General features: G+C 42.9%; 1 protein-coding gene across 8 annotated transcripts in view; it reads right to left on the bottom strand.

The window, feature by feature from the left end:
- Positions 1–22,486, bottom strand: part of SEMA5A (semaphorin 5A) — a 496,284-nt gene that overhangs the window by 8,349 nt on the left and 465,449 nt on the right. For 6 of the 8 annotated variants that reach the window (XM_032279108.1, XM_032279110.1, XM_032279111.1 and 3 more), the window contains 5 exons: positions 17,129–17,299; positions 14,398–14,553; positions 13,079–13,126; positions 7,979–8,190; positions 625–5,911 (listed from right to left, as the gene is read on the bottom strand). In XM_032279108.1, the coding sequence (XP_032134999.1) occupies positions 5,792–5,911; positions 7,979–8,190; positions 13,079–13,126; positions 14,398–14,553; positions 17,129–17,299 (707 nt within the window). In that variant the 3' untranslated portion in view covers positions 625–5,791. Of the gene's footprint in view, positions 1–624; positions 5,912–7,978; positions 8,191–13,078; positions 13,127–14,397; positions 14,554–17,128; positions 17,300–22,486 lie in introns of those variants that run through there. The other 2 variants (XM_032279114.1, XM_032279115.1) reach the window with 1 other exon arrangement.

Genomic DNA, 22,486 nt, shown 5'->3' with positions numbered 1-22,486 from the left:
ATATTTCAGAGCAAATAGGAAAGGGTGGAATACATTTTCTTATTTGACTGATGGTTTAAGAAACACAAAAGAGTGATTTTCTACCTCCTTTTTCCTCCTTCCAGGTCTGAAAGTGCCCTTGACCAGTTACTGCCACTGTTCCAATACAGTAAAACATGTTTGATTGAGCAAGAATTGATATTGACTCTGATTGCAGGGTAGTAAGATTGACTGCCTTTCTATGGAAGAAATGATCTAGTATGATCTATCAAAAAGACTGTGGTCTGAGACAGCTTTCACTAGGAAATGTACATTTCGTGCCAGGCTCTGAATTTGGTTTTGATAATGCCCTATGTCACTTGCAATGTGAACTGTATTTTCAAAAGAGGAGCGGTTTCTCTCTCTCATGCTTCTGTAACATGTACCAAATTTCTGATAATGCAACAGATGACCACTGAATGTATCTCTGATCTTTCTGCTAAAGCAATGTCTACAATGCATCTTTAATATAAGTCCATAAGAAGTATGAAATAGTTGTTTTATAAATCATCACCAAAAGCTCAACATGACGTCTTGTTTACCTTTTCTATTGCCAAAAGAGAAAAGCAGCAAGAATTAAAGCAACATGTTTTCCTTTGCTTTATTAGGTTACCAAAGCAGATAACTTGATTGCCTTGGCTCACTATTTGCAGAGTTAAAATAAAATCTTTAAGTCAGTTATAATTAATGATCTCAATAGGGGATAATGCAGAAATAAATTTCACAATGATCCCTTGTCTCCAAATACTTCATCTGTGCATGGCATTCCATTTGTGCATTTCCTAGGTCAAAGTGAGGATTTCTCTATGTTCTCCCATTTCACCCACTGCCCAAAGAAGTAAGGGGCTCAAATGCTGTCTAGTGTTGGATAAGATAAGTATTGGTAATTATAGATAGCCACAGGTAATCAAATATTGGCAATGTTGTGTCAATATGCTTCCCCAAATGCACCAGGAAGAAGAAGTTAGGATGAACAAATGCGATAGGGATGGCCAACACCATCTGTAAGCTCCAGTGTGTACCGTAAGTGGTGAAGACTTTGCACGTGTGTTAAGGTTATTAATGCCTTCATAGAAATTGACTGTTGGAGTTGTAGGGCTTAGGCACAGCACTGCCACATGGAAAATGGTAATGCAGTTTATTTTACCAACTATTGGTACCTGTTGCCTCTGGTTCTGTGTCCCAGAGCCATCTCTTGAGATTGAAATGCTGAGGTCAATGGAGTTATCCCCAGCGCCACACACAAGAAAACCCCATTGAAGTGTAAAGGACACCTGGAGCATAAAGAAAGCTGATGGCCCAGGGACAAAGTTGATGAAGAAGTATCTTGACAGCACTGGGGAAATATTTACTATTTACTCTAAAAGCAAAATGAACACTGTAAAGAAATAAATATTCACTTGTTTCTTTACAAATTCAAAATGCTAACAAGGCTGTTTAGATAAAATGATTAGCTGAGTATAGACTAGATATATGTTTAAGGTAAAATTCCTTTGATATTCAATTATATGCTCATGTATGCTCATGTATCCCCGTTAGATGGCCACTTGGGGACATGGAGACTCCCTGCTGAGACTTTGTTCATTTTTTTTTTTTTTTTGATACAGGGTCTCTCTCTGTCACCCAGGCTGGAGTGCTATGGTATGATCTCAGCTCACTGCAGCCTCAACCTCCAGGGCTCAAGTGATCCTCCCACCTTAGCATCCCAAAAAACTGGGACCACAGGCATGCATCACAGTGGCTGGCTAATTTTTGTATATTTTGTAGAGATGGGGTTTTGCCATGTTGCCTAGACTGGTCTCAAATTCCTGAACTCAGGCGATCTGCCCATTTTGGCCTCCCAAAGTACTGGGACTGTAGGCATGAGCCACTGCTCCTAACCTTTGTCTGTGACTTTGACAGCAGGGCCTACTAATTCCACCAGAGACTCCAGTGTGAACATTCAGTAAAATAGGCTTTGACTCCCACAATTTCCATCCTTCTGCAGATAAATAAGGAAGTAAGGACGCTCTTGGCTAAAACTCTTGCACTCCAGGCAGTTGATCAAGGCAGAGTCCAAGGGTCAGACCCATGGACCTGTGAAGTGGGCCTCACCGTTTCCGGGACCTGTCCATAGCACTTGCTGGGGTGACCAGGTCCTGCCTTTCACGTCACCTACTTATCCAACTGTTTCCTTCATTTGCTTCTTTGTTCTTTGGCTTCACCTGTGAGTTGGTGGGGCCAGACCCCCTGGTTCATCCCAGACCACATGAACCTGAACGAACTCTTCCTATGGACAGAGGTTTCTCCCTGGCAGGGATGGCCTCACATCCTTTCACTGTTTATAAGCTCCTTTCAATTCCTTTAGAACCTCAGACCCAAACACATTTATTAAATGTTCTTTTTTTTCCTCCAATATGAATGCTAATTCTAGTGAGAATCTACTTGAACAGGCTTAGGAGAACATTCCTACAAACATGAAGAAGTTGAGATGCCTCATGTAAGTTACAACGGGCAGCAGCATAGAAACAAAATATGCTCAGAGTGGAATGAAGAGTTGTGGAGGAACGCCATGAGCCTGGAGACTGCAGCTCTTCTCTGCAGTGGAGCCTGACCCAGTGCCCCCTGAGTTCCTTTGAATTCACTGAGTCCACATCATTCAGAGCTGACAAAACCCCCAGTTTCACCAAACCCACATGACCTCGGAGCTATGGGGAAGGACACACGCTGTGCAGTGTGCAGGAATTCTGTCCTTCCCCTTCCTGTAAAATGTCAGTGCACTATAAAATCAATATTAGATGGTGATGAGTCTAGCCTCAAGAAAGGGCCCTGAATAGTACTAGGAATCACTTTCAAAGAATTTAAATATAAGACTAAAGCCAGCTTCCTCATGAAAACCAGCCAATCTTCAACTGTATTCAGAAATAACTTTAGATTTAAATAGTGATTAATGTCATTTTACATCAGGTTCAAACAAGTGTAGCTTAAAACTATTTGTCGTTTTTTGTTCCACTTGTACCAAAAAAAAAAAAAAAAAAAAGGGAAGAAAGGAAGAATTAAAGAAGAAAGGAAAGAAGGAAAGAAGGCAGGAAGGAAGAACCAAAGGAAGGAATGAAGGACAAAAACAAAGATAAAGAGAGAATGAAAAAGGTTATTGAGGAATTTAAAATGTGAACCACAAAATTTCAGCAGGACTCCCAAGCAGCCCAGGCCTAAGGAAGAACTGCTTTAAGAAGGAGGTGCTAAGAGAGGTGGGAGATCGCACTGTCATCGCCCAAGGTGTGAGGGTTCACCCGATAAGGATGAAGTATGGAAACAGTACATGTGAACGGTAGTTACACCGTGATGGACAAACAAAACTTATTCCACAGCTGGTAAAAATGCTAAGAATATACCTGAAATTATCTAAACACTTGCCATTCTGTCAAATAAGAGAGAGAAAGGAAGAAAGTGAAACAATTTTCCTTTGAATAGTGGGAAACAAAGTGGGATTCTTTTGCAATGCTAATTTCAAAGGTTTATATTGTTAAGAACACAAAGAGTCTGTGGTGAGGGATGGTGTTTTCCCAAGTCATTGCAAAAGACTCCTTAAAGACCAGCTTAGATGCCATTTAGAAGCCATTTCCCATAAATTCCAGTGAAACATTCACGAAATAGAATCCTTATTCCCAGGGGAAAGAAGTCTCTTTAAGCTTAAAAAATAATAGAGAGGATTAAGAAATAACTAAAATGTGCTATGTGCTGCAAAGTTAAAATGTTTTTTTCCCTATAAGAAAGTGATGAGTTGAAATATCCGATGAAAATCCAACCTAGGAACAATGAGGGAACCATCTGCCTACATTTCCTCTACTGAGTATGGAATTTGAGCATGTGCACATGGACAGAATACTCTTACATATAAGGAATGCGTGAGAGGCAGCAGGAAGTGCCCATTGGAAAGACCCTGAATGTCATTTATTAGCAATCCAAAAGAACTTACAGAGCCCACCTGTCATTTTAATACTGTGTCATTTCTGTAAATTTGGGTATATGAGAATATTCTGAACCCAATATTCACTATTAAACACAGAATTCTTCTAACACTTTCTGAAATTGTTTCTGTAAATTGGAAACAAGGGTAAGGGTAAAAGCACGTATGCTAATAACATTCTATGTTCCTCATTATCCCTACTATATATTTTTTCACAGATCTGAAGGTTCATTTATCAGTGAGAACACGTTTCCATGCCTACCCAGGACTTTATCACGTGCTCAGAGGCATCAGATGAACATTTTCTACCGTGTTCTTATTTTCAATAATTATTCAATTAATTGCTATATGTTGTGTATCAATTGTTTGCAAGCAACGTGTATACATTTTTTTCTGGGGGCCTCTGTGAATGTTATCATTCACAGTGGTGTTATCACACTCTCAAATGCTTATCTATGATCAGTGATGAGACCACTGGGCTCACAAAAACCCCTACTTCCGGCTATCCTGACTTTCCAAGATGCATCTTGAAATGCTGTTGCCTCCATGCAGGGAGAAGCTAGGGTGGATGGACTGGATGGGTGGGAAGGCAGCACTGAAATAAAAGAAAAGGCACCAGAGCTGAGCATCTCCTGCTCCCCTGGCCGGCAGGCAGCAAGCAATAGCAGAAACCGGGGGTAGCACTTCATATGGACCCGGTGGACTCCAGAAAGCCAGCTTTACATGGGATTAATGCTCTTGATAGGGGTTATTTGCCACACATTGGTTATATCAGGGAGATGAAAAATAAAATATTATCATTAATATCAGTTCTTTCAATATTTTCTATAACATTAAAAAAGTTGCTTTTAGTTATAATTTAGTACTTTCAATACTTTTACTAATTGGTATCATAAATGCACACTTTTTTTTTTTTCTTTTCTTTTTTTGCAGGGAGAGAGGAGGTGTGGAGTCTATCCAAACGCTAAGGAAGTCGTTGGGTATTTTACAGACTGGCTCTTCAGGATGTCACTATGGACCAGACAAGTGGGCTTCCAGGCCAACAGCATGGCAAGGAGCTCCCCAAAATGCCATGAAATCCAAAAGTCAGAATAAGGCGAGTTTTGCAGCAGCCTGCAGAACACGTCCACGCTTCATTGTGCCTGCGCCTCTGCTCCGCTCCCTCTACCAGCAATGGCACAGAAACTGCAACAGGAGCGAGGTGGGGTACCTCACAGTCTACTGTAACCTCTGCAGGTGTGGGCCAGGTGGAATTCCTTGGCTTCCCTAGGCAAGATGAAAACACACAAGTTGGTTCTGAGAATCTAATAGCTTTATCCAGATCTGGAAGATGTGCGATCCGTGGTGAATAATTGTTTGGCCACGTTCTTTTTCTTCATTTTATGAAATATTACGGACCTAAGCACTTCTTGTGGAGGGAGCAGGTGTCTCAGAGAAAGTGCCTATTTTCTTGAAATAAAACATCATGAAGATTTATGCTCCAAAGAAAGAAGACATTCACATTTCTAAACACTCCTTCCCATGTGGGTGGCACATTTATAAAATAAAGCTCAAAAAAAACAAACCAATGGACTTGTCAGAGAAATAGGATGAACAAAATTAAAAACTTCACACCCTGGCTCATTCAACAATGGTCAAGATTTTCATGATACCATATTTCAATTTTTGTTGCTTTTAAAGACATGTATTTTTGGCAGCAATGGGACACTCTGGTGGCTTGAAATGTATCCAAACTTCAACTCTGAAGCCTCAGAAACAGGGGCAGTCATGGGGCACAGGCCTTGAGAACTGGGGATTTACAAGAAGCCAAAAACATAAGCACTATTAGTAATCATCATAATTATTCAGATCTGTAAAGTAGGCGTTAGAGTAGGTCTTCCCAGTGAGATGTGGGTTGAAGTATTTGTTTCTTTCCTCTAGTATCAAGTTGTTTTTGTTAAATGCCTGGAAAATATATGGGAAAAAAAACAAAAAACAAAAAACCAAGTTTAAGAATGCTAAGTAGCATTTCAGAAAGAATATAATGAGGATGACTAATGTTGAATTTGTGCTCTCTGCTAAGGTTCCATTATTTTAAAATATGTTTTTTCGATTATTTGCTTCCCCGGATGATTTGCCTCATGGAGGACTTGCCTAATTACCAGAATAAGGTTGGCAGGTTGTGATATCTTCTGGTTTATTTTTCAACTTTAGTTATGAAGTTTCCAATAGAAGCAGGGGTTTAGAAAAGCTAAATCTAAATCTCTAGAAAACTTAAAACGCTGATGATTTCTGATTAACAGACATTTTGAATGTAACTAAATACATAGAAGTGAATTCATATTCATATAACTGAATAAATACATAAGTAGCTTTCAGATGTCCATGGGTGGGTATATTTATCAGAGACCTTGGCAGAACTTATTTAAGTAAGGGCATCAGGTTTTGAATGTCTTAATTTCTTTTCATCCTTAACTTGTTAGAAGGTGATCATTGCAGCCGTTTTCTATTAATAGTTATTAAAGTCACCTGCAGTTTCAAACAGCCCAAAATGAGCCCGTAGGCGGGATAAATATTGAGAGGACTAAAATGAAGATGAAGAAGGGTGCACAAAGGCCATCTGTCCAGGATTAGTCTGGGCAAAGTATCAGAAAAAAAAGTTCTGGAAGGATTCATTAAAGACTGGGCAGCTGTCCATGCCTTCAAGGCCCTTTGCCTTCATGGCAGAAACATTTCTGATTATCTTAAAAATGGATGTTGAATCTTAAGTGGGAACACAGGACTGGGTAAATTACCTTCTGAAGCCTGTAGTAACAGTGGCCAGAGACCAGCTGGTGTGTTGGAATCATGCTCAGAGGAGCCAATTTCTTGAGATCTAAATGTTTGTTACAAAAGCTCTTGTTCACCAAAAGAGCTTGGGCTCCTCTTCAGGCCTCCTCCTTACTCTAGGAGCTCATTTCTGAGAGGCCAGGAGGGGCATGTTATTCATTCCTGGTGCTTCATTCCTTAAATCTACCATCTGAGTTGGGGGAGATGCCAATGGCTTGTGGATCATCCAAGGGGAAAAGTCAATTGGTGTGTCTCCATCCAGGTGGTAGAGAATAGAGGCCACATGGCTGAGAGGAGATAAGCATGGACATGTGGCTCCTGGGACGTAAGGTATCCCAGCCACATGAAGTCACAAAGGCTAAAGATATTCCATATTCTCACATAGGGAGGAAATTCAATTTCAAAGAAAACCACAGCAGAAAAATGGCATCAAAATACTCCCTACGAGTGTTAAGGGAAACCAGGCACCTAGCAGGAATATCAAAATTTAGTTAGACTTCTTGCAGGAGAATGCCCTTCATTCATGTGGGTAATAAGGGAGGTTGGGTGCAAAGGGCCAAAGCCTTGATGTCTTTCCAGCTACTCCCCTCACTTCTGGTGTATACACACAACAAAGCCTCATGTTCTTTAGAACATTTAAACCTCACAACAGCAATACGAGAGCATGCACTCTTTATTCATTTTAAAGATGAAGAAACTAAGGTTCAAAGAAGTAAGGAACCTATAGTCTGAACCATAATGCAAAGTGCTTCAAGTAAAGACCACATTTATTTTGCTAGCTGCTGTTCAAAGCATTTTAGGTAAATTACCCCATTTAATTCTCATTATCTCATTTATAGAGGAGAAAATAGTGGCTGATTGAATAAGCAGAACTAGCATAGGTTTACCCAGCTGGACATGGTGCTGACCCGTGAGGCAGGTTTGTGAAGTTCCAGGCTGATACCCACCTCCTTCCTCCTCAGAACGTGAAGGGAAATGGTCATTTACGCTAAACTTCTGGGTCAAATCCTGGGTTAATCACTCAATGGGGAAATTAAGAACATACATCACCCAACACCAGGTACCACACTTTTACATCAAGCAGCATTGAAAAGCCTTTACTCTGCTTGAACATGATTTAAAGACAGCTTTTATTATAATAAAGGCAGGGTCCACCTGCCTTCTGTGCACACCTGGCCACCGCCGTCACTGCCGACTCCTTACCTTGATGGCCTCCACAGAGTCGTACTTGTCCAGTTTGTTGATGTGGTTGGTTATGCTGGTGTTGAGAGGGGCAGGCGACACAGGGTGGATGACAGTCGCATCGTGGGATTGCTGCTGGTACCGCTGGCAGTAGGTGTAGACGAGCAGGGTGAGGAGGCAGCCGAGGATGGAGCTACTCAGCCCCACGGCAATCATGTGGAACATGTTGAATTCTAGGGGGACAGGAGCAAAGTGGTGCCACACTTGAAAAGAACAGCCTGCCTAGCTACTCAAAGCGCTAGACGAAAAGAGAAAGTCACAATGAAAAGCCCCATCCCCATTCCGAAGTTTAAGAAATCACCACTCTTCAGTCTTTCCTTGGAAACATCATGGCCATCAAGGAACTTCTCCATAGTGAGCACAGCATAGTTTAAGTTCCTTCTCTTATGGATGATAGCCAGTCTTTTGGAGTGACCTTAAACTTTAATACACTACTGGAAGCTTTTTTTTTTTAATTTGAAGGTTTGCACAACAGTGTTCTTCTGCCCTTTCAGAGATGCTCTGCACATTTATATGCTGTGTTGTGTGTGGGGGGGGGGTGTGTGTAAACACTATCCTGTGTACCACTTTTCTCACTTATGTTTTATTTTGGAGGTCTTGTCAAGAAAATTGTTTACTAAAAAGAAATAAGGAATTTGTGTTACATGAATAAAATACGATCTTTTAAATGGTCATGAAATGACCTTCTTTTACTAATGTCTTCCTATTTCGTGGCATCTTTTCTGTTTCATTGAGTTATTTTCCTGGAGGTATAAATACATAGCATTCAGAAAATTCTCCAGCATGGACTTACAGCTGTAAAATAGGATTGGCTCCAGTGACATCAAGGCACCATAGAAAGACCTGCATGATATCTGAGTAAACAAGAAAGACAGCAGATATTCCTGTGTGTTGGTGAAATACTACTATTCAAGTTTCAAGCCTTTCAGGAAACGAAGGCAGCATGTGGCCAGCACCACAGAGCTGGGCTCCAGAAGAATCACATGAAGCAGAACAGGTGGTTATCTTCCTCTGTGTTGTTGCAAGCAAGTGGCTGCTGCCCATGGGGTACTGGCCTCATGTGCCCCTGCTCAGAGCACATCCTGAGGACACCAGCTTTCCCCCAGGGTGTCCCCTCCATATACCACCAGGGTGAGGGGCAGGGTTGCCAATACCTTTCCCTGAGCTGTCAGTCCTACACCGAGTGTAACAATTGGAGGTATGTGCTGAGTATCACTGCGATGCTGACAAGCCTGCCTGGCTGCAGAGAAAGGCCTTCTGGGCTAGGGTAACAATGAGGAGACCTGCAGGTTTGCCCCTGCACCCAGAGCCTGGGTGCATCTTAACCATCCCAGTCTCCTAAGCTGTGCTCCTTGGCTGCTTCTGAAACTGTGTTCCAGGAACCCAGGACTCTGGAGCTGGATCTGCCCCTTCAGGTGCACGGACACTGTGAAGGAAGGCTGCCTTCTCTCTGGCTCACTGTCGGGCAGAACTCACAACACACTCCTGACCACTGAGGTCCCAGTGGACGATGCAGTTCCTAGCACAGGTGCCCAGTGTACTCAGCACTAAGGGCTGGACCATCCGGGATGACAGCACTAGAACATTCCACAAGCATCACCCACTCCCTGACAACCACCTCAACTTTTCACTACCAGCTTAGTTGGTCAGTGGTTTCAGAATCTTTGGCCTTTCCTGACTCTGTCGTGAAGCCTCTAGGGCTGGAGAACTCCCAGCCTGGAACAGGCGGATAAAGCATCCAGGGGGCATTCCACCTGCAAACACTGGGACTTTTACTGTAACACTGAGGCTGTACTTAGATAAGCAAGAGCCGATTTCACACGAGTTCTTATTTCTCTGTACTTCAGCTGTTAGCGCTCCCCAGGGTCAATGCCTTGTGCTGATGGAAATACTTCCTGCTACACCGATAACTCATCTTTCATTAGAACATGGGGAAGACGCATGACGGTCTCCATATGCAGATACTGTGTCATTAGTCAAATGAACCATTCCAGTGGGTGCCTGGGGAAAGCTGGGGCCAGCTGACAACTTTATGACGATTATGTCATATTACGTCATTATGTCTTTGTGTCTCATGTAACAAACAATAGCTCTCTAAGATGAAAAATTTCAATGGAAGCACATTTTTTCTGCATGGGGAAAATAGTGCCCATTAAATTTCTTCTGAATGTGCTTACTGTGGTTCTTTCCTTTGAATATTATTTTCTGCTGCTGATTTTGGTCAGTAAAGATAGAATAGAGACCAACTATCCTGTTGGTTCAATTAGCTAATTTCCTGTATAAAATTTGGTTGATTTTCCCACAAAATGAAAATAATACAAACAAAGATGCCTATGTTGTCAAAAACATCCTTGCTTGGTAACTTTTTTCAACTATTAGCCCTACAATAGGATTCATCTAAACTGCCTATGCTATTGTGCCAGTGCCAGCTGCCTGATCTTAAAAAAAAAAAATCTGTTCTGAATATCCTAGAGTGGTTCAAGTTCCTGTGATTTAACCAATAGCATCTCAAGGCTTGGTACAGCCACTAGGCAGCTGGTTCAGACACACAGAGGTAGTATTTTAGAGTAGGGATGGGCTTTACACCATGTTCTCCTGGGTGCTCAAGGCCCTTGAAGATCTTCCACAGAGTAACTCAGTGGGGCTCAGCAGGAGGAAAGCAAACTGCACACGTCTGACAGCAGGCACTAATATCTAGCCAGCTCTGCTGAGGCATCCACTGTTTGAGCCTCAAGCTCTGCGTGGTGTCCCTGAGAATGGGAACACTTATAAACTCTGTTCAACTCTTGACCTACACTGTCTCTGATGGCAGCAGACAGTCCTGGACCCTGTCTATTGTCCAAGAGTGTTACCTAACTAGGGAGGCTGTGGCTCCAGCCTCCTGAACACAATGCTTTTGAATACTTATTATCAAGGTTCTCTTTGTAAGGTGCTCTGCGTTCAAAACTCACACTGGAGCCACTGGCTGAATTCCGTGTGTGCACTTGGGCCAGTGACATCACCGCTCTGAGCCTCATAGTCTCCATTTATAAAGTGCAGATTAAATACATAACCACTGTTCCTTTTCCATAATTCCTAACTGTAAATTCTCAGAAAAGTAATGTTTCATCAGTCATCTGGCAGCAAAATGTCACCGACCTGACCCACTTTTCTGTAGAGCTTACCGGAATTGCTAGGAAAACCCTTAGCATCTTCAGTTTTTCAACATCTTACAGCAGCATTATTAAAGAGATTGGCTGTAGAACAACCCCAGACCCTGTGCAGGTGTCATGTAATATAGAGTACAGGCTTCACATACCCTTCTACCATCTAAAAACTGCTGAGTTCCAAAACGCTTCTCTGTCTCCAGAGGCGTCACATAAAGAACTGTGGCCCCTGGCACCTACATGAATGCTTCTCGTGAGGACCAAATGGGCTTTGCACCATATTCTTGTCTAAACCATGTAAAACAGTACATAGCACACAATTACTGATCTAAAAACATTAGCGGGTACTAATTGGTATGACCATTTTTATGTGAACTGGTTACATATTCATCTTGTAGTTGGATAGTTGGATTACATATGAGCAACAGCCAGTTAGTAAACTCACTCCACTGACTTCACTCAGACATCTCACATTGCCCTTCTGAGGCAATGGAGTCTCTGATGATATGATTGCTGGTCAGAGGGGCTGGGGATGCTGGGTGCCCATTGTAAGCTCAATGGCCTTCACAAAACTGACATAGAATGCGTGTTCAGCAAGGATTACTGAATTAATGAGTGAACTAACAGATTGCTGACTGAGTAGACAGAATGTCACAGATAGCTTTTTTTTTTTTTTTTTTTAAATGCAGGGTCTCATTCTGTTGCCCAGGTTTGAGTGCAATGGCATGATCTCGGCTCACTGCAACCTCCGCCTCCCAGGTTCATGAGATTGTCCTGCCTCAGCCTCTCCAGTAGCTGGGACTACAGGTGTGGGCCACTGTGCTGGCTAATTTTTATATCTTTTGGTAGAAACAGTATTTCACCATGCAGGACAGGCTGGTCTGGAACTCCTGACCTCAGGTGATCTGCCTGCCTTGGCTTCCCAAAGTGCTGGGATTACAGGCATGAGCCACCATGCCCAGCCAGTAAGCTCTTAATCAAAGTACTTTGTAATGGTAGTCAGAAATGATAATTAAATTCCTGAAACATGCCTATGAAGCTTCATGTTCCATGAGAACATGTCAGAGGCAATATCTGTTGGGTTGGGCTCTCTCGGACACCCTGTGGAATGGATTAGGGGAGCAAATGGGAATCTATCATCATCAGTCACACTGATGATGAACTATTGGAAGGGAAGGCCTCATTGTAGATACTGGCTTGGATTCTGAAAGGTGGACATGGGCTGTTCCTTGGTCCCTGGACAAGCCAGCCTCTCCCTCCAGGCATGTTCATGGCACAGACAAGTACTTTATGGGTATATGGAAGGCACAGGCTGCAAAATCCAAAGTTATCATGTACTTGAACTAGACAATGTTGTCTTTGACATTCATGGTGGCAGCAGGTTTGAAAAATTCCTCTAGCACAATAGGTAAAACCTGCTGCCTCATTACAATTTAGTCATTTCAGTGGGTTGGAGATTGGAGGCTAGCTTCCATGGATTTGTACTATACATATAAACAAATTATTTGAATTCTACTTTACTCATGAAACTCTACAGTGAATATTGAGACCAATGGTTCATAAAGCTGAGCATCCATCAGAATCAAATGCAGGGCTAATTAAACCACTGACTGCTGGGCCCCTCCCAGGGAGGTCCTGATTCTGTGGATCAAAGTAGGGCCCGAGGATCTGCATTCCCATCAAGTTCCCAGGCCATGCCCAGGATGTGGGTTTAGGCACCCCACTTTGAGAACCACCAATCTGTATGTCAAATATTGACTACCTTATGCCAAGGTAGAATGCCTGGGATCCATAACTTTTATCCAGTTTGTCATTCTTGGCCAAGAGGCAGAAACATTATAGAAAACATGCAGAAAAGGAAATGATTAGAATATATCAGTATACCCGTTAAAATTACTTAAAAGGAAGAACATACCTCCACATCTTTTCTCTTCTACGCTACTGGATCTTGCCACAGATACTTCTGGAAAAACAAAAGTCAAATCACAATGTGTAAAAGGTGTTGGGAAGACAGTCCACATTCACGCTTTATGTACGTTTGTCTAATGATTCTGGATTTTATGTGATGCAAAGTTTCAAAAGCCTGATTATCAGAAAAATTGTACTTGTTTCTTTGTTTTAACCAATCTGATATGGATTTGGCCAAATCACCTTGACTAAGGACAGGTGGGATCCATTTATCACAGAAAGATAATGGATGTCCCTTGGGCTGAAAGCAGGGAATGTGCTCATTTTCCTCCTGCCAGGGAGGAACCCCCCAGCTCTGCCCAACACACCGAGTGCTCCTGTGATATTCCTGCTTCCTAGACTTGTTCCACTAAAGCCAGTGTTGTCACCTTCCCGGCAGAGGGAAGGTCCCTTCACCAGAGCTCAAGGACATCTCTAGAACAAGTGAAGTCCCTCTTCAGGAGGACTTTGACGCTCTTTGCATGCAACACATGAAACCTACAGAAGGTGCAGAAAGAGGCCACATCTCCTATGTGTTCTAACTCCTGAGGATAAAATACCACTTCAGGAGTCTAGGAACATCATTCTTTCCTGTATTCATTTTTTATTAGATAACAAGAATTAAAAATACGTCTATGGTTAACAAGGACAACAATTACAACCACTCTTATGGTTCTGTAAGGTACATGATTGAGGTATGGTATACTACTTTTCTCTAAAATATTATCATTTGCATAAATGAAGGAAAACAAAGAATTGGCTTATAGAATTCAACCCTATTATCTATTTACCAACAACTACACACTGACTTCACCAGGAAAAGCTGGTAGAATGAGGGCCACCCTCTTCTCCAACAGGAGAATAATGATGCATTTCTACTTTCCCGAGTATATTAAAGGTCGCAAAAAGAAAATGGCCGTTTTTCTCTGTGTTCCCGTGCATATACAGGGAGCACTGCCCAAACATTTAAACTAATATTAGAATAACCAAATAACAAAATAAAATTTAATAATAACCAAATAACATTTTCATTTTTTGAGCAGTCTTCTGACTGTATTATAGTCGATAAACTGCAAAAGACACTGTGCCTAAGAAACCTTATACTCATGAACTGAATTCAAGTTTAAATCTGCATTTCTCTATAGACCTACATTTTAAACACCTTGAAATCATGAGGTTTGATAGGATCATCTCTATTTCGCCAAATAAAACACTGATATATGAATCATTTTCTCTCTCCATGTTGGAGATGATTTTGTTCTTGTTGAGAAATACCTCTGCTCTTACCTGGGATAAAGTTAGAGTCAAACACACATGGCTGGCTCTCTGTGGTGTTCCCGGAGCACTGGCTGCCCACGGGGAAGGGGAGGATGCACTGGCGGGAGCGGATTTGGACACCGGAGGCTTCGCACTCAGACCAGTCCGACCACTCCGACCAGCTCTCTGCAGAGACCAGAAGAGGGGAGACCAGTCAGTTCCATCATCCTGGACTCACTGGCAAGTTACATATGTGATTTCTGGATTCCACAGCATGTTTTTAATGGTTCTGTGCATCAGTAAGATGTGGCTGTATTATCTGACAGGTCCAGTACGTAAAATACACACGAGGATGAGTAAAAGTGCCTGAGCTGGTATATACGTGATCAGATATCATGTGCTTAAAATAAACTTCCTAAGACCCACATTATTTTAATGTTATAAAGTAATTGTATTTAGACATTCAATAAGTGAATCCATGAGACCCAGCCGTGTGCAGACCATCAGCAGCAGAGGCATGTAAGTCATTAGTGCAGGCACCATTTTGCTATGGGTGGTGCTCTGTTCAAAAAGCCTCAAATGCTTTCCTGAAACATTCCTGAAAATCCTCCACCTCCCTCCGTGCTCAAGCCAGAGAAATAACTGTGTGCTCATGAAAGTCCCAGGTTGCTGAAAGGGAGTCTGAAGCTAGACAATTACTTACTCCTCTGTTATATAAACAATTCCTCAGAGTCAACTGTCAAAGCCAGCCTGCCCCTGAGGGAGAATTCATTTTATCCCATGTTTGCTGTCTCTTAAGAGACAAGGTCAGTGCACAAGTCTTGGGACAAGGCCAAAAGACGGGCATTGAGAGGATACAGAATACTTCACCCTGAAATGGAAGATTTACTAGGGTTTGTGAAATTCACCCAGGTATACAGACGTGTGAAAAGAAAGGAATAACACTTCTACAAAAGAGGGTTAAAAAAGTAAACTCTTGTTATTGTTCATGAAATTTTAATCAGGATAAAAAGGTATTTTTTCTATGCAGTTTGTTTTTTTCCCCTTTTTTAAATAGAAACACTGACTTTATAGCAGCAGGGAAAATTTAAAAATCAAGCTTGTGCCTTGCTCCAGGTAAAGGGTACAATGTTTCCTTAGACACATGCACACGAATGTTCACTGCAGCACAGTTTACAACAGCAAAGACCTGGAACCAACCCAAATGTCCATCGATGATAGACCGGACAGGGAAAATATGGCACATATACACCATGGAATATTATGCAGCCATCAAAAATGATGAGTTCGTGTCCTTAGTAGGGACATGGATGAACCTGGAAACCATCATTCTCAGCAAATTGACACAAGAACAGAAAATCAAACACCACATGTTCTCACTCATAGGTGGGTGTTGAACAATGAGAACGCATGGACACAGAGAGGGGAACACTACACACGGGGGTCTGCTGGGGGGAAATAGGGGAGGGACAGCGGAGGGTGGGGAGTTGGGGAGAGATGGTATGGGGAGAAGTGCCAGATATAAGTGATGGGGAGGAAGGTAGCAAATCACACTGCCACGTGTGTACCTATGAAACAATCTTGCATGTTCTTCACATGTACCCCAAAACCTAAAATGCAATTAAAAAAAGATTTAAAGTAAAAAAAAAAAAAAAGAAAAGAAAAAGAAATGGATAAAGTGTCAGTTTTTAGAATGACAGTGAGAATCTGGCTTCAAGGCCCTTTTCAACCTACATAGAACCTTCTAGAAAGATGAGCAGAAGGAAGCTAAAAATGTGTGTGTTTCAATGTCAAAGTTAGACCCCAAAAAGAGTAGCTCATTTTCATTCCAGGTGATTCCTGCATGTCAGTAAACCAAGCTATTTTTGGGATGGTGGTGGCGCTAGAGTTCCCAAGTGCCTGCATCAGCCCCAGGGAGCTTGGATCAAGGAGCTCCCACACCCACAGGCCCAAGGATGGCTCCTGTGAGATGTACCTCATGGCAGTGTTCCCTGCTCCCCACCCTGATTTTAAAAACAAAACCTCAGACTCTGTTCCTAGGCAATCGGCTTTAAGAATGCTTTATTATCACCAGTTTCTGATGCTCGCTGTGCTCCTCTGCTTGCTGATTTGATGTCACACTTTTTCTTTCCTCTAATTGGACTATCTCTGAATTACAGCCCATTGACCATGGATGAAGCATCCTCCAGGAGTGCTTAGTGTCCCCTTGTTACATTTTAGGAGTCATTCCTGGAATGCAGGTCTGGAAATTTTTGGCAGACACGTGGCTGCACCCAGGCTGGCTTTGAGACAGAAAGTCCGCAGGCTATTTCCCCACTCAGACCTCCACACCTGGGACGGCACTACAAATGCTCACTTGTTCCCATCTTGCCTTGAACTTTCTCCCTCAACACAACAAGGTGCAGCCTGTGGATCACTAGTGTTAATTAGCAAAGTCAAGAACAAATTGGGATGTTTCCTAATTAGGGACATTGGGTGTTGTACCATGCCACAGATTCAGAACTAGTGTTTGAAGCCTTTAGCACTCTCCCATTGATGGGCTAAAGGCTTTGAACACGAATTCTGAATCTATGGCACAGTGAGAACTATTTTATTATAGATGCTATGTTTTAAAGTCGCTTCAAGGGTAATAGCATGCTGCTGACTTGTCCACCCCTTTCAGTACTTACTGTGATGCAGTATCATCAACAACACCATTTATCCATTAAGGGAAGAGGCCAATTTTGTCCTGAACCTGCGGGGTAGGCAAGGTGCTGCTTACCTGGGCAGGGCTGCGTGTTGCAGAGTGCCTCTTCCGTGTGCAGCCCCAGGCAGATGTCCCCTCCGTAGGCCGGGGCTGGATTGGAGCATGAGCGGGTCCTCATATAGTGCCCACCGCCGCATGTTGCTGAGCATTTTGTCCAGGGGGACCAGCAAGACCACATGCCATCCACTGTGAAGGAACACAAAGCCACAGCACTTCTGTAATCCCAACCCAGCTAAAGGAGTCGCTAAATGGATGCCATTTAGTAATGGAAGCTGAATGGGATCTGTACTCCAGGAGGGCTGCAGAACGCACATCACAACCAGGCTTCTGGCTGCTGGTGGCGCTGCATCTGGAGTTTTCCTCTTGGTGACAGATCCAATTTTACAGATTCCTCCCTACACTTTTTCAGTTTCTTTTATTCATTCTTTCAGAAAATATTTCTAAATCTATAGTATCTAAGTACAAGCATGACAGCGGAGGGTGTGAGGTGTCCTACTAATTCCAGTTCCTGAGAACAACCATGAACCACCCTGTACGGTTATTGATGTAAAGCCCCAGCCAGCTCTCACCTTTGCCATCTGCACCATCTAAACAGTCAGATGAGACTTAAAGCCAAGGATACGTAGTTCAAGTCACAAGTTCCTTTGCTAATTGGATTATGGTTTACTCCCTGACAGTGGAATAGGGAAAAGCTAACAGGTCCGATGAGGAAGGCAACTGAAGAATGCTCCGTAAATTCAGGCATAAAACAACCAAATGAGGTAAAGCCACGCAGACTTGCTGTGTTTAAATGACCACAGAGAGGAATCTGAAAATCTGCAGCCATAAGTCGGGTTAGATATTAAGGGTACAGTTTTACAATATGAACGTGAGGCCGAGCTGGCTCCTTGAATGACCATTCCCATGACAGCTCATAACCCAGCACATGTCTCTGCCTGTTCAAGTTAGTCCCTGAATTCTTTAGGCTGGGCTCTTGATACCTGTAGACTGGCTTGCTGAATGCTGAGGTCTGGTGGCCCGCCTGAATCTGGGACACTTTAGGGCTCAGTCCTTTATTAGCTGACCTTGCTAAAACTAAGACTTCGTGTTGGCTTAGGTTTGTGACAAGGTCAAATAAGATTTGCTGTTTAGCTAACTCCTGACTGTGCCTCTCTCTTACTAGCCAGATCTGCCCTGTTATTGCTGAATCCCAGGGCAAAGCTACAGGACATTGTCAAATAAGGTATTAGAGACTCATCAAGAGTTAAGGACCAGTCATAACCACAGCTAACTCCATTAAAAAGCTGAGGAGAGACTCACCATTGCTATATGTAGAGAGAATCCTATTTTAGCTTTCTCTGTAGCCTGCACAAAGAAACAGGAGCAACCATGACAGAGAAAGCCAAAATCATTCAGGACGTAAGATTGTTTTAGCTAGAATAACTTTGGCTGTATTTTAATATGCCTGCCATGATGGAACACATCATTATGGTGTAATGTTTCTTTTTAGATATTGGCAAAGGTAAAAGGAAAGCATTTTTTAGAAACCACAGCAAAACCATCATCTTTGTGACAATATTCTAATTTGCAAAAAGTAAAAAGGAAACAAAAATATGTGAACCCAATTTAGAAAGGAGGTTGCAATCTAACTGGAGATTCTGTGATTCAATAGTTTACACAACTTTTCAATTTCAAAAGTATTCTTGAAATTTTGAAAATTCAACAGTATTTTCCCTAAAAGTTATACAGTATATCAGATAGCTAGAGGAATCGATCAAGTGTTTGACACTGGCTGCAACATCAGCAATAAAAGAGACAGGCATGTGTTTTCCTAGAACTTTAACATTTTCAAAAACTCTCTCCCATATCTAGTCACACTGAAAGAAGCACTAGCTGTCAGTTTTTCCTGTTTGTAACATAAATGGGAACTTGGCCTCCAGTGAGTACCCTTGCATGCCCCATACACCAAGGCAAAATAAGTCACTGTGACTTATAGTAATAGCAAGTATCTTAGATCTTGGCTATCTAAATGCACACAAGGCAGCCCAGGGCTCAGAAGGGTCTAATGCGTGCCCTCGATTGTGTCAGGGCCTGACGTACAACCAATCATGTGTTCTGAAGATCCCTGGCCTCTGTATGGTACCATAAAACTGTAGATAAATGGCTGACAAGTATATGAAAAGATGGGGGATTGGGGAGGAGAACATTAGGAGAAATACCTAATGTAGATGATGGGGCGATGGACAGAGCAAACCACCACCATGGCATGTGTATACCCATATAACAAACCTGCACGATCTGCACGTGTACCCCAGAACTTAAAGTACAATAAAAAAAACAAATAAAATAAGAAAATAAAAAAAGATGCTCAGCATCATGAATCAACAGGGAAATGCAAATCAAAACCACAATGATAGATCACCTCTCACCTGCCAGAATGACTATGATAAAAAACCAAAGATGAGTGTGGGCGAGGATGTGGCAAAACGGGAGCCCTTGTACACTGTCGGTAGGAATGGACAGTGGTGCAGCTGCCTTGGAAAACAATGTGGAGGGTTGCCAAAAAATTAAAAACAGAGGCCGGGCATGGTGGCTCACGCCTGTAATCCCAGCATTTTGGGAGGCTGAGGCAGGTGGATCACCTGAGGTCAGGAGTCCAAGACCAGCCTGACCAATACAGTGAAATCCCATCTCTACTAAAAATATAAAAATTAGCCCATTGTGGTGGTGCGCTTCTGTCATCCCAGCCCATTTGCAATTGGCCACTCTGAACCCAACTGGGTTAAAGAAAAGTGAATTCACAGTGCAGAGTGTTCTAAATGAGGCAGGAATCGCCCTCTAACTGGCTTCCTGGTGACTGTGCAGCTCAGCATTCACATCTCTAGCAGTTCCAACCCTCCCTGCTGGGTTATGGCCTGTCTTAGGAATTTCCCTGGCAGGGGAAGCACCACTCAGCCCTGACTCACCCACTGCCTAGTGCAAGGTGACATGGGCCACTCTGAATAACTCCACAACACTCTGCAGTATCTTGGCTTTTAAAAAGAAAATGAGGACAGAGTTACTTCAGCATATTAAGGTTATGCATACACACTATTGGCTTGACCACCAAATCAACTAAAATGAGAATAACCAACAGATCATGTTAATAGAGTGTCTCTGAGATAAGTGGTGGCCCTTTGTACTTGTACACCAGGACAGCATCCAAGCATCTGGAGGAATCTGCATGTCCTACCCACGGGAACAAGGATGGAGTCGAAAGGGTGGGTGGGAAAACCTTGATATTCCCATGACGTCTGCCCTTGTCCAGTTTACAGCATGGACCTGAATCTAGTGAGGCTGCCCACAGGATTCCTCTCAGCCCCCAGAGGAGAACTCGCTTCACTGGGGCTGTGGGAAAGAACAGCTCAGTGACCTTTCCCAGACTCTCAGCATCGGCTTGGCTGGGAAAGCTGGGTGGGCAGAGGAGGAGTCTCCTGAGGCTGGAGAAATTCAAGCACAGACACCCTACGAGGAGCCATGCAGCTGAAAGAGCAGACACATTATTGAGAGCCTTAGCTACAAATCTAGAAACTACATTTTCAGTTTTATATATATGTTTATTATCCATCCATTATCCACCCATCCAAGCACCCATCCAATGAATGCTCATTGAGTATCTACTATAAGCCAGTTTCTTGCTGTAAAAACTCAGAAAGTTGTCTGTATCTACTAAAAAGATGTTAACATTCTATGCCTTTAAAAATGTTATACCCAACTTTAGAGTGAGCCTTTCCCCCAGTTTCCCAACTCTGCTTGTCAATTTCACCAACTCTTTTCTGTCCTTCAAGACTCAGCTTAAGGGTAGCCTACCTGCTGTGGCTGCCATAACTTCTTAGTGAAAACCACCAAGGAGCCAGCCCACCGCATCTGGTTGTCATAAACTCAGTAGCCAGTGACCATACTGGGTTGACACTGTTCCCAGGATTCTTCCCTCTAAAATCTAAGTTCCTTCTGGACCTAGATCATAGCACTGCATCTGTGCATACCCTGTAAATAGTTCACAGTGGGTTATTCAAAAATGTTTCCTGAGAAATGACATGAATGAATGAAGAAAGATCAGTTAACCAACTCCTTGTTTTCTCATTATTAATGAACAATCCCTGAGGGGTGTTTCCAGTATGTGCCAGGTCCCTACAGGGAGCTGAGGTTGCTGCCATGAGTGAGACCATGCCAGGAATCCCTGTCCTCATGGAGCTTCGGACAAAAGTCAAGGCAGCCTCCTCAGTCGCAGATCAGCCTTCCCAATGGCCATGATGTGTGGGCTAAAGACTTTCCAAGGAGGGTTCTGGACAGGAGAGTAGGAATTGGGAAGCACTGGTGGAAGCGTTTTAGGTGCTAGGGACCCTGAGCTGTGGCAGGAAGAAGGCAGATACAGGGGCTTAAATATTAAAGGGAAAGATGGAGGAACATTTTGGGCACTGTCAGAGCAAAAGCCCCAGTCTGGGGCTCTTTCGGCTCATTTTCATGACTCTTTGCTTGCTTGGGAATTCAGTGGAATGAAAAGCCAGGTCTTGGCAAGAAGACCCAGACAAACAGCTCTGCTAGGCCCATAGGAGAGAAGAGTTTGTGTCTTTAGAAGATTTAATGAGGTAGACTCTTTGTGACAGAAGACACGGGGACCAAGAACTGGGTTGGCAGACCCAGGGTCCAGGGGGAGCACCTTTGATGCCCATGACCCTGGATGAAGACCTGATGGTAGATGCAGGCCACGTAGGGGAGGGCTGGGAATCCCACCAGTGGCTGGGAAGGGATTAGCTTCCAGAAGGAGCTGATGGTCACTTCAAAGACCCCATGTATTTCCAGACCACATTAGAAAGGCCGGGTTTTCCATCAGTCACAACACCTAGAGTCCAAACCCTTCAAGTAGTTCATAGGAATGTTTTAATTTCTTTTACAATAAGAAAACACACATACACATCAACACAATCTAGCCTAGATGGCATTTCTCTTTCCCCAGTGCATTAGGGAGTGAGGATCCCCTGCAGGTAAACGTGCCCAGGGAGGTCCCACAGTGGCCCTGCTGGTGAGATCTTTTCGCATAGACAACTGAAGACTCATGCTTGCATGAAAAGAAGGCTGAGAGAAGGATCTTAATATTTCTTGGAAAGATTTAGCATTTGGTTATAGGTATGCTGGAAAGAAAGGGTTAGGAATTGAGAACCCTTCTGATATTCTTATTTTTTTCTTTTCTTTTTCTTTCCTTTTTCCACTCTGGGCTAATCTAACAGGTGATGACATCACACAAGACATTTATTTATTTGTTTATTTTTGAGACAAGGTCTCACTCTGTTACCCAGGGTGAAGTGTAGTGGCCTGATCATGACTCACTGCAGTCTTGATCTCCTGGACTCCAGC

Source organism: Sapajus apella, unplaced genomic scaffold (assembly GCF_009761245.1).
Source record: "Sapajus apella isolate SASKATOON/1434 unplaced genomic scaffold, GSC_monkey_1.0 scaffold11, whole genome shotgun sequence".
In the NCBI taxonomy this organism is placed as follows: Eukaryota; Metazoa; Chordata; class Mammalia; order Primates; family Cebidae; genus Sapajus; species Sapajus apella.
Note: the sequence above shows the minus strand (reverse complement) of the source record. Positions and strands in the feature narration are given on the sequence as shown.